Below are 16,918 nucleotides of genomic sequence, written 5' to 3'. Positions count from 1 at the left end.
TCAGAGCTGCACTCGGAGCTGGAGTTTTTCAGGACAGGTTTATTTCTGCTCCTTAAGGAAGTGAGAAAAGTGTTTTGACCACAAAGAGGATGCTAGGAGTGATAGTGATAGTGAGCGCTGCAGCTGAATGAGGAACAAGCTGCGTCCCTGCACCCACAATAGAAGGTCCCCCAGGTGCCTGGGTGGGTTGTCATGGCAACGCCACAATTTCACTTCTGTTCAAATGATGGCTAAAATAAAACACAAGCAGAATATACAGAAAAGTAATAAATACCTCAGCGTTTACATCCTCTACGGCTTCCTCATCGCTTCCCCCAAATACGGGGCTCTGACTGTTCTGTGGTCCAGCTCCCCGGCAGACTGTTCCCTGATCCACCGCCGCACCCCGGCAGACTGTTCCCTGATCCACCGCCGCACCCCGGCAGACTGTTCCCTGATCCACCGCCGCACCCCGGCAGACTGTTCCCTGATCCACCGCCGCACCCCGGCAGACTGTTACCTGATCCACCGCCGATCCCCGGCAGACTGTTACCTGATCCACCGCCGATCCCCGGCAGACTGTTACCTGATCCACCGCCGATCCCCGGCAGACTGTTACCTGATCCACCGCCGATCCCCGGCAGACTGTTACCTGATCCACCGCCGATCCTCGGCAGACTGTTACCTGATCCACCGCCGCACCCCGGCAGACTGTTACCTGATCCACCACCGCACCCCGCAGACTGTTTCCTGATCCACCACCGCACCCCGCAGACTGTTTCCTGATCCACCACCGCACCCCGCAGACTGTTTCCTGATCCACCACCGCACCCCGCAGACTGTTTCCTGATCCACCACCGCACCCCGCAGACTGTTTCCTGATCCACCACCGCACCCCGCAGACTGTTTCCTGATCCACCACCGCACCCCGCAGACTGTTTCCTGATCCACCACCGCACCCCGCAGACTGTTTCCTGATCCACCACCGCACCCCGCAGACTGTTTCCTGATCCACCACCGCACCCCGCAGACTGTTTCCTGATCCACCACCGCACCCCGCAGACTGTTCCCTGATCCACCACCGCACCCCGCAGACTGTTCCTACTACTCCACCTCATTCAATCACTGGCCAGAGTGCTGAGGCCTACTACTTTGCGGAGGAGGATCGAGGTTTATTCATCTACAGCTCATTTGTCTCTGAAAAGGCTCAATCAACCTTTGCGACCTGAAATCAGACTCCAAGCCCCTAATTATATCACATGACGAGGCGGAGGCCCCTAATTATATCACATGACGAGGCGGAGGCCGCTAATTATATCACATGACGAAGCGAAGTGTAACGGTCGCGTACACACACATACAGGGGGGAGGGAAGTGACCACTGCGCTCCACCCTTACCCCTGCCTACTTGCCTCGCGAGTCCTAATGACAGGGGACAACTGGACGGCAATCCCTAGCTTGAAATAAGTGCAAGGATGACAGACAGACAAACAACAGAACGTGAACGGACCGAGTCAATACCAGGAAAGCGACAAAGTACAAATGGAGCAAGCAGAGAATAGTCAGGAGAAGCCGGGGTCATAAATACTAGGAGAGTCGTGAAGTACCAAAGGAGTAAGCAGAGGATCGTCAGGAGGAGGCCAGGGTCAGAATACCAGGAGAGCAGCAAAGTACCCAAGGAGCAGGCTGCCTGTATTTATAGTGGGGAGTGAGGGTCATGTGACGTGGCCAGTGTCACATGACCGACAGACCAACCAGTCAAGCACCGAGTGATCAGCAGGGAACCTCCCAGCTAGCAAAGCCGCCCTGGGAACGAGGTCAAGCACAGATCCTCGCTCCCAAAGCTAAGCAGCAGGTCTGCAGCTAATGGGAGACCGAGTGCACCTCCGGAACCCCGTTACAGACGGCTGCTAATTATATAACATGATGAGGCCGCTAATATATAACATGATGAGGCGGAGGCCGCTAATTATATCACATGACGAGGCGGAGGCCACTAATTATATAACATGATGAGGCAGCTAATTAGATCACATGACGAGGCGAAGGCTGCTAATTATAAAACATTTAATAAGGTTAAAGAAATAAATAATGTAACAAAAACGAGATAAACATCGGACGACGAGCACCAGCAAGAGACTACAGAGGGCGACACGTTGACCGGACGTCCGCGCCACCACCCGGGTACATGGGACTAAAAGCACGGTCAGCAGCCAGAGGCAGAGTTACAAACCAGCAATGGACGTGGCCCCAGCCAAGGCTGGGGATGTGGACAGGGACGCAGGATGCGAGGCCCTGGATGCGATCAGTGGAGACTTTCAGCTTCAATTCAAGGGCTTCTAAAGAAGATCTCACAACAACCGTTTAGGATTTCCTGCAATTTTTCACATCATCCACTTACCCCATGACAAGCAGATGACGGGTCCAGAGCTCTCAATAAGCAGGCCACAGACAAGTCAATGCAAGTCAACTGGAAAGTGTAAACCTCCCAAGAGACCACAGAAACTTTTGAAGCCAAATCGGGTACAAGATAAGGAGGCTCCGCAATACTAGAGGTCACAGAGGAGCGGACTGCAGGCTTCTGTCCTTGGAATCATCTCCCCAAGCCACGGAGAGGTCGGGATGTCACCAACTACAATCCAAAGCCTTTGCCCATGTAAATTCAGAGCTTTCTCTGTAGATACAAACTATCAATAGGGTCTGCCAACCTGCACACTCTCATATCCCCAATAAACATGCACGCTCAGCCAAGCATGTATGTGTCCAGATCGGGCAGAAGAAAGCTGCTACCAGATCCACACACACGCACGCTCAGCCAAGCATGTATGTGTCCAGATCGGGCAGAATAAAGCTGCTGCCAGATCCACACACACGCACGCTCAGCCAAGCATGTATGTATCCAGATCGGGCAGAAGAAAGCTGCTACCAGATCCACACACACGCACGCTCAGCCAAGCATGTATGTGTCCAGATCGGGCAGTAGAAAGCTGCTACCAGATCCACACACACGCACGCTCAGCCAAGCATGTATGTGTCCAGATCAGGCAGAAGAAAGCTGCTACTAGATCCACACACACGCACGCTCAGCCAAGCATGTATGTGTGCAGATCAGGCAGAAGAAAGCTGCTACCAGATCCACACACACGCACGCTCAGCCAAGCATGTATGTGTGCAGATCGGGCAGAATAAAGCTGCTGCCAGATCCACACACACGCACGCTCAGCCAAGCATGTATGTGTCCAGATCGGGCAGAAGAAAGCTGCTACCAGATCCACACACACGCACGCTCAGCCAAGCATGTATGTGTCCAGATCGGGCAGAAGAAAGCTGCTACCAGATCCACACACACGCACGCTCAGCCAAGCATGTATGTGTGCAGATCGGGCAGAATAAAGCTGCTGCCAGATCCACACACACGCACGCTCAGCCAAGCATGTATGTGTCCAGATCGGGCAGAATAAAGCTGCTGCCAGATCCACACACACGCACGCTCAGCCAAGCATGTATGTGTCCAGATCGGGCAGAAGAAAGCTGCTACCAGATCCACACACACGCACGCTCAGCCAAGCATGTATGTGTGCAGATCGGGCAGAATAAAGCTGCTGCCAGATCCACACACACGCACGCTCAGCCAAGCATGTATGTGTGCAGATCGGGCAGAATAAAGCTGCTGCCAGATCCACACACACGCACGCTCAGCCAAGCATGTATGTGTCCAGATCGGGCAGAAGAAAGCTGCTACCAGATCCACACACACGCACGCTCAGCCAAGCATGTATGTGTCCAGATCGGGCAGAAGAAAGCTGCTACCAGATCCACACACACGCACGCTCAGCCAAGCATGTATGTGTGCAGATCGGGCAGAATAAAGCTGCTGCCAGATCCACACACACGCACGCTCAGCCAAGCATGTATGTGTCCAGATCGGGCAGAAGAAAGCTGCTACCAGATCCACACACACGCACGCTCAGCCAAGCATGTATGTGTCCAGATCGGGCAGAAGAAAGCTGCTACCAGATCCACACACACGCACGCTCAGCCAAGCATGTATGTGTCCAGATCGGGCAGAAGAAAGCTGCTACCAGATCCACACACACGCACGCTCAGCCAAGCATGTATGTGTGCAGATCGGGCAGAAGAAAGCTGCTGCCAGATCCACACGCACGCTCAGCCAAGCATGTATGTGTCCAGATCGGGCAGAAGAAAGCTGCTGCCAGATCCACACGCACGCTCAGCCAAGCATGTATGTGTGCAGATCGGGCAGAAGAAAGCTGCTACCAGATCCACACACACGCACGCTCAGCCAAGCATGTATGTATCCAGATCGGGCACTAGAAAGCTGCTACTAGATCCACACACACGCACGCTCAGCCAAGCATGTATGTGTCCAGATCGGGCAGAAGAAAGCTGCTGGCAGATCCACACACACGCACGCTCAGCCAAGCATGTATGTGTGCAGATCGGGCAGAAGAAAGCTGCTACCAGATCCACACGCACGCTCAGCCAAGCATGTATGTGTCCAGATCGGGCAGTAGAAAGCTGCTGCCAGATCCACACGCACGCTCAGCCAAGCATGTATGTGTCCAGATCGGGCAGAAGAAAGCCGCTGCCAGATCCACACACACGCACGCTCAGCCAAGCATGTATGTGTCCAGATCGGGCAGTAGAAAGCCGCTACCAGATCCACACATACGCACGCTCAGCCAAGCATATAGGTGTCCAGATCGGGCAGAAGAAAGCTGCTACCAGATCCACACACACGCACGCTCAGCCAAGCATGTATGTGTCCAGATCGGGCAGTAGAAAGCTGCTGGCAGATCCACACACACGCACGCTCAGCCAAGCATGTATGTGTCCAGATCGGGCAGTAGAAAGCTGCTGCCAGATCCACACGCACGCTCAGCCAAGCATGTATGTGTCCAGATCGGGCAGTAGAAAGCTGCTGGCAGATCCACACACACGCACGCTCAGCCAAGCATGTATGTGTCCAGATCGGGCAGAAGAAAGCTGCTACTAGATCCACACACACGCACGCTCAGCCAAGCATATAGGTGTCCAGATCGGGCAGTAGAAAGCTGCTGGCAGATCCACACACATGCACGCTCAGCCAAGCATGTATGTGTCCAGATCAGGCAGTAGAAAGCTGCTACCAGATCCACACACATGCACGCTCAGCCAAGCATGTATGTGTCCAGATCAGGCAGTAGAAAGCTGCTGCCAGATCCACACACACGCACGCTCAGCCAAGCATGTATGTGTCCAGATCGGGCAGAAGAAAGCTGCTGGCAGATCCACACACACGCACGCTCAGCCAAGCATATAGGTGTCCAGATCAGGCAGAAGAAAGCTGCTACCAGATCCACACACATGCACGCTCAGCCAAGCATGTATGTGTCCAGATCGGGCAGAATAAAGCTGCTACCAGATCCACACACACGCACGCTCAGCCAAGCATGTATGTGTCCAGATCGGGCAGTAGAATGCTGCTACCAGATCCACACACACGCACGCTCAGCCAAGCATGTATGTGTCCAGATCAGGCAGTAGAAAGCTGCTACCAGATCCACACACACGCACGCTCAGCCAAGCATATAGGTGTCCAGATCAGGCAGTAGAAAGCTGCTACCAGATCCACACACATGCACGCTCAGCCAAGCATGTATGTGTCCAGATCGGGCAGTAGAAAGCTGCTGGCAGATCCACACACACGCACGCTCAGCCAAGCATATAGGTGTCCAGATCGGGCAGAAGAAAGCTGCTGGCAGATCCACACACACGCACGCTCAGCCAAGCATATAGGTGTCCAGATCGGGCAGTAGAAAGCTGCTGGCAGATCCACACACACGCACGCTCAGCCAAGCATATAGGTGTCCAGATCGGGCAGAAGAAAGCTGCTGGCAGATCCACACACACGCACGCTCAGCCAAGCATATAGGTGTCCAGATCGGGCAGAAGAAAGCTGCTACCAGATCCACACACACGCACGCTCAGCCAAGCATGTATGTGTCCAGATCGGGCAGAAGAAAGCTGCTACTAGATCCACACACATGCACGCTCAGCCAAGCATATAGGTGTCCAGATCGGGCAGAAGAAAGCTGCTACTAGATCCACACACACGCACGCTCAGCCAAGCATGTATGTGTCCAGATCAGGCAGAAGAAAGCTGCTACCAGATCCACACACACGCACGCTCAGCCAAGCATGTATGTGTCCAGATCGGGCAGTAGAAAGCTGCTGGCAGATCCACACACACGCACGCTCAGCCAAGCATGTATGTGTCCAGATCAGGCAGTAGAAAGCTGCTACTAGATCCACACACATGCACGCTCAGCCAAGCATGTATGTGTCCAGATCGGGCAGTAGAAAGCTGCTGGCAGATCCACACACACGCACGCTCAGCCAAGCATGTATGTGTCCAGATCGGGCAGTAGAAAGCTGCTGGCAGATCCACACACACGCACGCTCAGCCAAGCATATAGGTGTCCAGATCGGGCAGTAGAAAGCTGCTACCAGATCCACACACACGCTCAGCCAAGCATGTATGTGTCCAGATCGGGCAGTAGAAAGCTGCTACCAGATCCACACACACGCACGCTCAGCCAAGCATGTATGTGTCCAGATCGGGCAGTAGAAAGCTGCTGGCAGATCCACACACACGCACGCTCAGCCAAGCATGTATGTGTCCAGATCAGGCAGTAGAAAGCTGCTACTAGATCCACACACATGCACGCTCAGCCAAGCATGTATGTGTCCAGATCGGGCAGTAGAAAGCTGCTGGCAGATCCACACACACGCACGCTCAGCCAAGCATATAGGTGTCCAGATCGGGCAGTAGAAAGCTGCTGGCAGATCCACACACATGCACGCTCAGCCAAGCATGTATGTGTCCAGTTCGGGCAGTAGAATGCTGCTACCAGATCCACACACACGCACGCTCAGCCAAGCATGTATGTGTCCAGATCGGGCAGTAGAAAGCTGCTGGCAGATCCACACACACGCACGCTCAGCCAAGCATATAGGTGTCCAGATCGGGCAGTAGAAAGCTGCTACCAGATCCACACACACGCACGCTCAGCCAAGCATGTATGTGTGCAGATCGGGCAGTAGAAAGCTGCTACTAGATCCACACACATGCACGCTCAGCCAAGCATGTATGTGTCCAGATCGGGCAGTAGAAAGCTGCTGGCAGATCCACACACACGCACGCTCAGCCAAGCATATAGGTGTCCAGATCGGGCAGTAGAAAGCTGCTGGCAGATCCACACACATGCACGCTCAGCCAAGCATGTAGGTGTCCAGATCGGGCAGTAGAAAGCTGCTGGCAGATCCACACACATGCACGCTCAGCCAAGCATGTATGTGTGCAGATCGGGCAGAAGAAAGCTGCTACCAGATCCACACACACGCACGCTCAGCCAAGCATGTATGTGTCCAGATCGGGCAGAAGAAAGCTGCTGGCAGATCCACACACACGCACGCTCAGCCAAGCATGTATGTGTCCAGATCGGGCAGTAGAAAGCTGCTGGCAGATCCACACACACGCACGCTCAGCCAAGCATGTATGTGTGCAGATCGGGCAGTAGAAAGCTGCTGGCAGATCCACACACACGCACGCTCAGCCAAGCATGTATGTGTCCAGATCGGGCAGTAGAAAGCTGCTGGCAGACCGTTCTGCTCCCTCCAGACTTACACAAGCAGCAAATGAAGGAGGCATCTGAGATGTCCTCACTGTCCGCTGACTACAAGCTTCCTGCATCTTGGAATCATTAATCTTATCCTGTGCAGGGACAATATGTAAAATGGCTGGAATTCCTAAAGGGTTAACGCACAAATGAAAGTCCCCGCTTCAGTCATATCTTGATGTCTTCGGTGGTGGCATTCTGAACGTTCTGTCTCAGTCCAAACACTCCTGGGTCCAAATGTATGACCTACTCGGAAGGGTGACACTACAGTGAAGGGTTACACAGCAGACGAAGGGTTAATCGGGCCCACATTGTAAACAGTAGTGAGGTGAGGAATGGCCGACCTACAGGGTCCTGTGTGTAACCAGAGAGGCCGTGCACCAATGAGGACACCACCACCACCACCATCATCCTCCTCTGTCCTGTCGTCAGAACATGGCGGTCTGCAGCTCTCTCTTAAACATTCCCTCAAAGTTCAGGTCTGTCCCCAGGAGCTCTTCCTCCAGGTCGTCCAGTGCCCACTGGTGGTCGGTGAGCTCCAGCGCTTCCCACTCCGTCTGAGAGAGAACGCATAGAAAACAATGAGTGTCCTCTCTCCGCTGCATCATTGTGAGGCCCACGGCACACAATGGCACCACTTACCTTAAATGCCTTGTTGGGGTCTGCGGGCATCGCCATCGCCGCGCCGGTCATCTGCTCCTGCATGACGCGTGACTGGTCTGCAGCTGGGAAAAGAAAGACACTGGTGACTAAACCAGTCCTGGACATGTGCTGCCTCTAGTCATACTGCATCGGCTGTTCCCCACGTGTCGACCAGACCGGGGATGGGGGGGTCCGCAGACATGAGCTCAGGAAGATACCGGAGGAGCGGCCATGCTGCATCTGCCAGGAGAGGGGTCCGCAGACATGAGCTCAGGAAGATACCGGAGGAGCAGCCATGCTGCATCTGCCAGGGGAGGGGTCCGCAGACATGAGCTCAGGAAGATACCGGAGGAGCGGCCATGCTGCATCTGCCAGGGGGGGGGGGGGGGTCCGCAGACATGAGCTCAGGAAGATACCGGAGGAGCGGCCATGCTGCATCTGCCAGGAGAGCAGACATGAGCTCAGGAAGATACTGGAGGAGCGGCCATGCTGTATCTGCCAGGGGGGGGGGTCCGCAGACATGAGCTCAGGAAGATACCGGAGGAGCGGCCATGCTGCATCTGCCAGGGGGGGTCCGCAGACATGAGCTCAGGAAGATACCGGAGGAGCGGCCATGCTGCATCTGCCAGGGGGGGGGGGGGGGGGGTCCGCAGACATGAGCTCAGGAAGATACCGGAGGAGCGGCCATGCTGCATCTGCCAGGAGAGGGGTCCGCAGACATGAGCTCAGGAAGATACAGGAGGAGCGGCCATGCTGCATCTGCCAGGGGGGGGTCCGCAGACATGAGCTCAGGAAGATACCGGAGGAGCGGCCATGCTGCATCTGCCAGGGGAGGGGTCCGCAGACATGAGCTCAGGAAGATACCGGAGGAGCGGCCATGCTGCATCTGCCAGGAGAGGGGTCCGCAGACATGAGCTCAGGAAGATACCGGAGGAGCGGCCATGCTGCATCTGCCAGGGGAGGGGTCCGCAGACATGAGCTCAGGAAGATACCGGAGGAGCGGCCATGCTGCATCTGCCAGGAGAGGGGTCCGCGGACAAGAGATCATGCTGCATCTGCCAGGGGAGGGGTCCGCGGACATGAGCTCAGGAAGATACTGGAGGAGCGGCCATGCTGCATCTGCCAGGAGAGGGGTCCGCGGACAAGAGATCATGCTGCATCTGCCAGGGGAGGGGTCCGCGGACATGAGCTCAGGAAGATACTGGAGGAGCGGCCATGCTGCATCTGCCAGGAGAGGGGTCCGCGGACAAGAGATCATGCTGCATCTGCCAGGGGAGGGGTCCGCGGACATGAGCTCAGGAAGATACCGGAGGAGCGGCCATGCTGCATCTGCCAGGGGGGGGGGGGTCCGCAGACATGAGCTCAGGAAGATACCGGAGGAGCGGCCATGCTGCATCTGCCAGGAGAGGGGTCCGCAGACATGAGCTCAGGAAGATACCGGAGGAGCGGCCATGCTGCATCTGCCAGGGGAGGGGTCCGCAGACATGAGCTCAGGAAGATACCGGAGGAGCGGCCATGCTGCATCTGCCAGGGGAGGGGTCCGCAGACATGAGCTCAGGAAGATACCGGAGGAGCGGCCATGCTGCATCTGCCAGGAGAGGGGTCCGCAGACATGAGCTCAGGAAGATACCGGAGGAGCGGCCATGCTGCATCTGCCAGGGGAGGGGTCCGCAGACATGAGCTCAGGAAGATACCGGAGGAGCGGCCATGCTGCATCTGCCAGGAGAGGGGTCCGCAGACATGAGCTCAGGAAGATACCAGAGGAGCGGCCATGCTGCATCTGCCAGGGGGGGGGTCCGCAGACATGAGCACAGGAAGATACCGGAGGAGCGGCCATGCTGCATCTGCCGGGGGGGGGTCCGCAGACATGAGCTCAGGAAAATACCGGAGGAGCGGCCATGCTGCATCTGCCAGGGGGGGGGTCCGCAGACATGAGCTCAGGAAGATACCGGAGGAGCGGCCATGCTGCATCTGCCAGGGGAGGGGTCCGCAGACATGAGCTCAGGAAGATACCGGAGGAGCGGCCATGCTGCATCTGCCAGGGGGGGGTCCGCAGACATGAGCTCAGGAAGATACCGGAGGAGCGGCCATGCTGCATCTGCCAGGGGGGGGTCCGCAGACATGAGCTCAGGAAGATACCGGAGGAGCGGCCATGCTGCATCTGCCAGGAGAGGGGTCCGCAGACATGAGCTCAGGAAGATACCGGAGGAGCGGCCATGCTGCATCTGCCAGGAGAGGGGTCCGCGGACATGAGCTCAGGAAGATATCGGAGGAGCGGCCATGCTGCATCTGCCAGGGGAGGGGTCCGCGGACATGAGCTCAGGAAGATACCGGAGGAGCGGCCATGCTGCATCAGCCAGGGGGGGGTCCGCAGACATGAGCTCAGGAAGATACCGGAGGAGCGGCCATGCTGCATCTGCCAGGGGAGGGGTCCGCGGACATGAGCTCAGGAAGATACCGGAGGAGCGGCCATGCTGCATCTGCCAGGGGGGGGTCCGCAGACATGAGATCAGGAAGATACCGGAGGAGCGGCCATGCTGCATCTGCCAGGAGAGGGGTCCGCGGACATGAGCTCAGGAAGATACCGGAGGAGCGGCCATGCTGCATCTGCCAGGGGGGGGGTCCGCAGACATGAGCTCAGGAAGATACCGGAGGAGCGGCCATGCTGCATCTGCCAGGAGAGGGGTCCGCAGACATGAGCTCAGGAAGATACAGGAGGAGCAGCCATGCTGCATCTGCCAGGGGGGGGGGGTCCGCAGACATGAGCTCAGGAAGATACCGGAGGAGCGGCCATGCTGCATCTGCCAGGGGAGGGGTCCGCAGACATGAGCTCAGGAAGATACCGGAGGAGCGGCCATGCTGCATCTGCCAGGAGAGGGGTCCGCGGACATGAGCTCAGGAAGATACCGGAGGAGCGGCCATGCTGCATCTGCCAGGGGGGGGGGTCCGCAGACATGAGCTCAGGAAGATACCGGAGGAGCAGCCATGCTGCATCAGCCAGGAGAGAGGGGTCTGCAGACATGAGCTCAGGAAGATACCGGAGGAGCGGCCATGCTGCATCTGCCAGGAGAGGGGTCCGCGGACATGAGCTCAGGAAGATACCGGAGGAGCGGCCATGCTGCATCTGCAAGGGGAGGGGTCCGCAGACATGAGCTCAGGAAGATACCGGAGGAGCGGCCATGCTGCATCTGCCAGGAGAGGGGTCCGCGGACATGAGCTCAGGAAGATACAGGAGGAGCAGCCATGCTGCATCTGCCAGGAGAGGGGTCCGCAGACATGAGCTCAGGAAGATACCGGAGGAGCGGCCATGCTGCATCTGCCAGGAGAGCAGACATGAGCTCAGGAAGATACCGGAGGAGCGGCCATGCTGCATCTGCCAGGGGAGGGGTCCGCGGACATGAGCTCAGGAAGATACAGGAGGAGCAGCCATGCTGCATCTGCCAGGGGAGGGGTCCGCAGACATGAGCTCAGGAAGATACCGGAGGAGCGGCCATGCTGCATCTGCCAGGAGAGGGGTCCGCGGACATGAGCTCAGGAAGATACAGGAGGAGCAGCCATGCTGCATCTGCCAGGGGAGGGGTCCGCAGACATGAGCTCAGGAAGATACCGGAGGAGCGGCCATGCTGCATCTGCCAGGAGAGGGGTCCGCGGACATGAGCTCAGGAAGATACCGGAGGAGCAGCCATGCTGCATCTGCCAGGGGAGGGGTCCGCAGACATGAGCTCAGGAAGATACCGGAGGAGCAGCCATGCTGCATCTGCCAGGGGAGGGGTCCGCAGACATGAGCTCAGGAAGATACAGGAGGAGCGGCCATGCTGCATCTGCCAGGAGAGGGGTCCGCAGACATGAGCTCAGGAAGATACCGGAGGAGCGGCCATGCTGCATCTGCCAGGAGAGGGGTCCGCAGACATGAGCTCAGGAAGATACCGGAGGAGCGGCCATGCTGCATCTGCCAGGAGAGGGGTCCGCGGACATGAGCTCAGGAAGATACAGGAGGAGCGGCCATGCTGCATCTGCCAGGGGAGGGGTCCGCAGACATGAGCTCAGGAAGATATCGGAGGAGCGGCCATGGCTGCATCTGCCAGGAGAGGGGTCCGCAGACATGAGCTCAGGAAGATACCGGAGGAGCGGCCATGCTGCATCTGCCAGGAGAGGGGTCCGCGGACATGAGCTCAGGAAGATACCGGAGGAGCGCCATGCTGCATCTGCCAGGAGAGGGGTCCGCGACATGAGCTCAGGAAGATACCGGAGGAGCGGCCATGCTGCATCTGCCAGGTGAGGGGTCCGCAGACATGAGCTCAGGAAGATACCGGAGGAGCGGCCATGCTGCATCTGCCAGGAGAGGGGTCCGCAGACATGAGCTCAGGAAGATACAGGAGGAGCGGCCATGCTGCATCTGCCAGGGAGGGGTCCGCGACATGAGCTCAGGAAGATACCGGAGGAGCGGCCATGCTGCATCTGCAGGAGAGGGGTCCGCAGACATGAGCTCAGGAAGATACAGGAGGAGCGGCCATGCTGCATCTGCCAGGGAGGGGTCCGCAGACATGAGCTCAGGAAGATACCGGAGGAGCGGCCATGCTGCATCTGCCAGGGAGGGGTCCGCAGACATGAGCTCAGGAAGATACCGGAGGAGCGGCCATGCTGCATCTGCCAGGGGAGGGGTCCGCAGACATGAGCTCAGGAAGATACCGGAGGAGCGGCCATGCTGCATCTGCCAGGGGAGGGGTCCGCAGACATGAGCTCAGGAAGATACCGGAGGAGCGGCCATGCTGCATCTGCCAGGAGAGGGGTCCGCAGACATGAGCTCAGGAAGATACCGGAGGAGCGGCCATGCTGCATCTGCCAGGGAGGGGTCCGCAGACATGGCTCAGGAAGATACCGGAGGAGCGGCCATGCTGCATCTGCCCCCAGGAGGGGTCCGCAGACATGAGCTCAGGAAGATACCTGGAGGAGCGGCCATGCTGCATCTGCCAGGGAGGGGTCCGCAGACATGAGCTCAGGAAGATACCGGAGGAGCGGCCATGCTGCATCTGCCAGAGAGGGGTCCGCAGAACATGAGCTCAGGAAGATACCGGAGGAGCGGCCATGCTGCATCTGCCAGGGGGGGGGTCCGCAGACATGAGCTCAGGAAGATACCAGAGGAGCGGCCATGCTGCATCTTGCCAGGTGAGGGGTCCGCAGACATGAGCTCAGGAAGATACCGGAGGAGCGGCCATGCTGCATCTGCCAGGTGAGGGGTCCGCAGACATGAGCTCAGGAAGATACCGGAGGAGCGGCCATGCTGCATCTGCCAGGAGAGGGGTCCGCAGACATGAGCTCAGGAAGATACCGGAGGAGCGGCCATGCTGCATCTGCCAGGAGAGGGGTCCGCGGACAAGAAAGGACTAGTTTAAGCTTTAAATATTGGGGTCTAGGGTCCTGAATATAACGTAACGCCTCCGTTTATTTCAGGCCATTCTGAGCTGCCATGGGGACCGGATTTTGACGAGACAATCTGACCGATAAGAGGGGACACAAGCTACTTACCATTGTCCTGCCCCAGGATCAGAGAGTAGATGCTCCTCAGGCCAAACACATTGAGAAAGTACCAGGAGGCTGAGCTGACCCTGCAGAGAAAGGAGCGGGATGAGCAGAAGGATCCGCAGCAGGAAATCTGGCAGCCAAGACTGCATCACCTGGCGGGAGGAACAGTCCGTATTTACGGAATTCCCTGCACTGTTCCCAAGTCTCTTACCAGGAGGCGTCCAACGAGAGCAGCTCAATCCCCTGCTGTAACATGGGCTTGAAGCGAAGCGTCAGGGGGAAGGGAACTTTAGCTGAAAGACACACAGAACGAGCCAATCACACTACAGTGATAGCAAGCCATCATCCAATCACAGCTCATGATGGTGACCGCTCTGAAGTCATCATCAGCAAGCATTGTAAAACTAATCACACAGCGCCAAACATTCCCCAGAAGCTTACAATCTATGAGGAGACACGAGAGGAGCAAGGACCTGATCACAAGAGCTTACAATCTATGAGGAGACGGAGGAGACACAAGAGCTTACAATCTATGAGGAGATGGAGGAGACACAAGAGCTTACAATCTATGAGGAGATGGGGAGACACAAGAGCTTACAATCTATGAGGAGATGGGGAGACACAAGAGCTTACAATCTATGAGGAGATGGGGAGACACAAGAGCTTACAATCTATGAGGAGACGGAGGAGACACAAGAGCTTACAATCTATGAGGAGACACAAGAGCTTACAATCTATGAGGAGATGAAGGAGACACAAGAGCTTACAATCTATGAGGAGATGAAGGAGACACAAGAGCTTACAATCTACGAGGAGATGAAGGAGACACAAGAGCTTACAATCTACGAGGAGATGGAGACACAAGAGCTTACAATCTATAAGGAGATGGAGGAGACACAAGAGCTTACAATCTATGAGGAGATGGAGGAGACACAAGAGCTTACAATCTATGAGGAGATGGAGGAGACACAAGAGCTTACAATCTATGAGGAGATGGAGGAGACACAAGAGCTTACAATCTACGAGGAGATGGAGGAGACACAAGAGCTTACAATCTACGAGGATTCCAAGAACTGGCCCAGAAACTGAAGTCTACTACAGGATGGCGCGGACTTCAGCCATGACTTCCACCACTTTCTGGCTAAAGTTATAGTAAATGTGGTGGGCAGTGTGAAGCCCCGCCCACTTCTGATAAGCCCCACCCATTTTCTTGCCACTTTGGAAAAGTGGTGTGAAGCATAAAAAGTCACAAATTATGGTCAGATACGGCGTGTGCGTCATAACGAGCGGAGTAATTAGCTTCCTATATGTCCCTCAGACATCTAGGATATCTCCTAGATGTCTGGAGGACCTTGGGGCTGAGGCACAGTGTGCGCTCAGCTGGTCAGTGCCACTTCTGTCAAGGGCAAGGACACCTGGACACAGCTAGCCAATGCCAGAGGATCCTGAAGCCAAGCGGGGTGCACAGACAAAGAGTGTGCCTGCTGGCACTGACCAGGCCACCAGTAATGACTGGGACAATAAGGTTGTCAGACATCATCCAGCTGGTTGATGTATGTAAGGTAGAAGTCTTGTTCTGGCTTATTCCTAAAGTATGCAAGAAAGGCTCAGAATGTAGTGCAATACCATCCAGGTACGCAGGGTGAGAAGCTGATGACTGGTACTACTCCTCCTCCCAGGTATGATGCTTATTACACACAGGATACAGTCCTATGAACGGGAGAAGATTGGGCCAAGTCCCTCTATTGCCCAAAGGGTAATGGAACTAGTCATCTGCAGATGTGACTGGTGTCTATATAACTGTGGCTTCCATGTCATTGGACGGCACAACACACCCTTTTAGACGGCAGAGCGGCGTGTGTTATGTTTGCCGCCAGGGGCCACCTGTAGCGTCCGGTGCTTTTACTCTTGTGGCCTTACAGCGTCTCCTTCATGAGAATGTAGATGTAAATGCAGTCCCTACACCTGCTCTGTGCGTACGGCTGCAGACAACAACTCTAGACCCATCAATCAGCATTACAGACTGGTTCCTCAGCACCTGGTTCATTCAGCCGGTGTCCCATCAATCAGAATTCCGGACCGGTTCCTCAGCACCTGGTTCATTCAGCCGGTCACCCATCAATCAGCATCCCGGACCGGTTCCTCAGCACCTGAATCATTTAGCTGATGTCCCGTCAATCAGCATTCCGGACCGGTTCGCCAGCACCTGGTTCATTTAGCCGGTGACTAGAGATGAGCGAACCTCTGTTTTAAGTTCGGCGTCTAAAGTTCGGGTTTGGATTAGCGGAGAATCCCGATCTGGAACCGGATATGGATTCCGACTTCCGTTGTGGTCCGTGGTAGCGGAATCAATAATGGCCGATTATTGATTCCGCTACCACGGACCACAACGGAAGTCGGAATCCATATCCGGTTCCAGATCGGGATTCTCCGCTAATCCAAACCCGAACTTTAGACGCCGAACTTAAAACAGAAGTTCGCTCATCTCTACCGGTGACCCATCGATCAGCATTCCGGACCGGTTCCTTAGCACCTGGTTCATTTAGCCGGTGTCCCGTCAATCAGCATTCGGGAGCGGTTCCTCAGCACCTGGTTCATTCAGCCGGTCACCCATCAATCAGCATCCCGGAACGGTTCCTCAGCACCTGGATCATTTAGCTGATGTCCCGTCAATCAGCATCCCGGACAGGTTCTTCAGCACCTGGTACATTTAGCTGATGTCCCATCGATCAGCATTCCGGACCGGTTCCTCAGCACCTGGATCATTTAGCTGATGTCCCATCGATCAGCATTCCGGACCGGTTCCTCAGCACCTGGTTCATTTAGCTGGTGTCCCGTCAATCAGCATTCAGGACCGGTTCGCCAGCACCTGGTTCATTTAGCCGGTGACCCATCGATCAGCATTCCGGACCGGTTCCTCAGCACCTGGTTCATTTAGCTGATGTCCCATCGATCAGCATTCAGGACCGGTTCATCAGCACCTGGTTCATTTAGCTGGTGTCCCGTCAATCAGCATTCAGGACCGGTTCGCCAGCACCTGGTTCATTTAGCCGTGACCCATCGATCAGCATTCCGGACCGGTTCCTCAGCAC

At 56.2% G+C, this 16,918-nt stretch overlaps 2 protein-coding genes across 3 annotated transcripts; one reads left to right on the top strand and one right to left on the bottom strand.

Annotated features, from left to right (window-relative positions):
* Positions 1-2,029: 2,029 nt before the first annotated feature.
* LOC122922898 (ER membrane protein complex subunit 3) lies at positions 2,030-14,129 on the bottom strand (the record flags this gene model as incomplete). The annotated part of the gene is made up of 4 exons (XM_044273660.1): positions 2,030-8,218; positions 8,304-8,386; positions 13,830-13,909; positions 14,038-14,129. Coding segments are annotated over 4 exons (384 nt in total), but the record flags the coding sequence as incomplete, so codon positions are not given.
* On the top strand, positions 3,005-7,579 carry LOC122922897. 2 transcript variants are annotated; one of them, XM_044273659.1, is made up of 2 exons: positions 3,005-4,426; positions 6,519-7,579. In XM_044273659.1, the coding sequence occupies exons 1-2, from the start codon at positions 3,005-3,007 to the stop codon at positions 6,540-6,542; spliced, it is 1,446 nt and encodes a 481-aa protein (XP_044129594.1). In that variant the 3' UTR covers positions 6,543-7,579. The 2 variants fall into 2 exon arrangements, with proteins under 2 accessions (XP_044129594.1, XP_044129593.1); XM_044273658.1 differs by having other exon boundaries at positions 3,005-4,838; positions 4,903-7,579.
* Positions 14,130-16,918: the final 2,789 nt, after the last annotated feature.

The sequence above is a fragment of the Bufo gargarizans genome, unplaced genomic scaffold (assembly GCF_014858855.1).
Source record: "Bufo gargarizans isolate SCDJY-AF-19 unplaced genomic scaffold, ASM1485885v1 original_scaffold_1028_pilon, whole genome shotgun sequence".
NCBI lineage: Eukaryota > Metazoa > Chordata > Amphibia > Anura > Bufonidae > Bufo > Bufo gargarizans.
This window is presented reverse-complemented; position numbering and strand designations above follow the sequence as displayed.

Excerpts from the sequence above, each read along its gene's own strand:
- LOC122922897 (XM_044273658.1), top strand. The coding sequence starts at position 3,005 with ATGTATGTGTCCAGATCAGGCAGAAGAAAGCTGCTACTAGATCCACAC. Across the intron at positions 4,839-4,902 it reads CCAAGCATGTATGTGTCCAG|ATCGGGCAGTAGAAAGCTGC; the intron begins ATCGGGCAGTAG and ends GTATGTGTCCAG.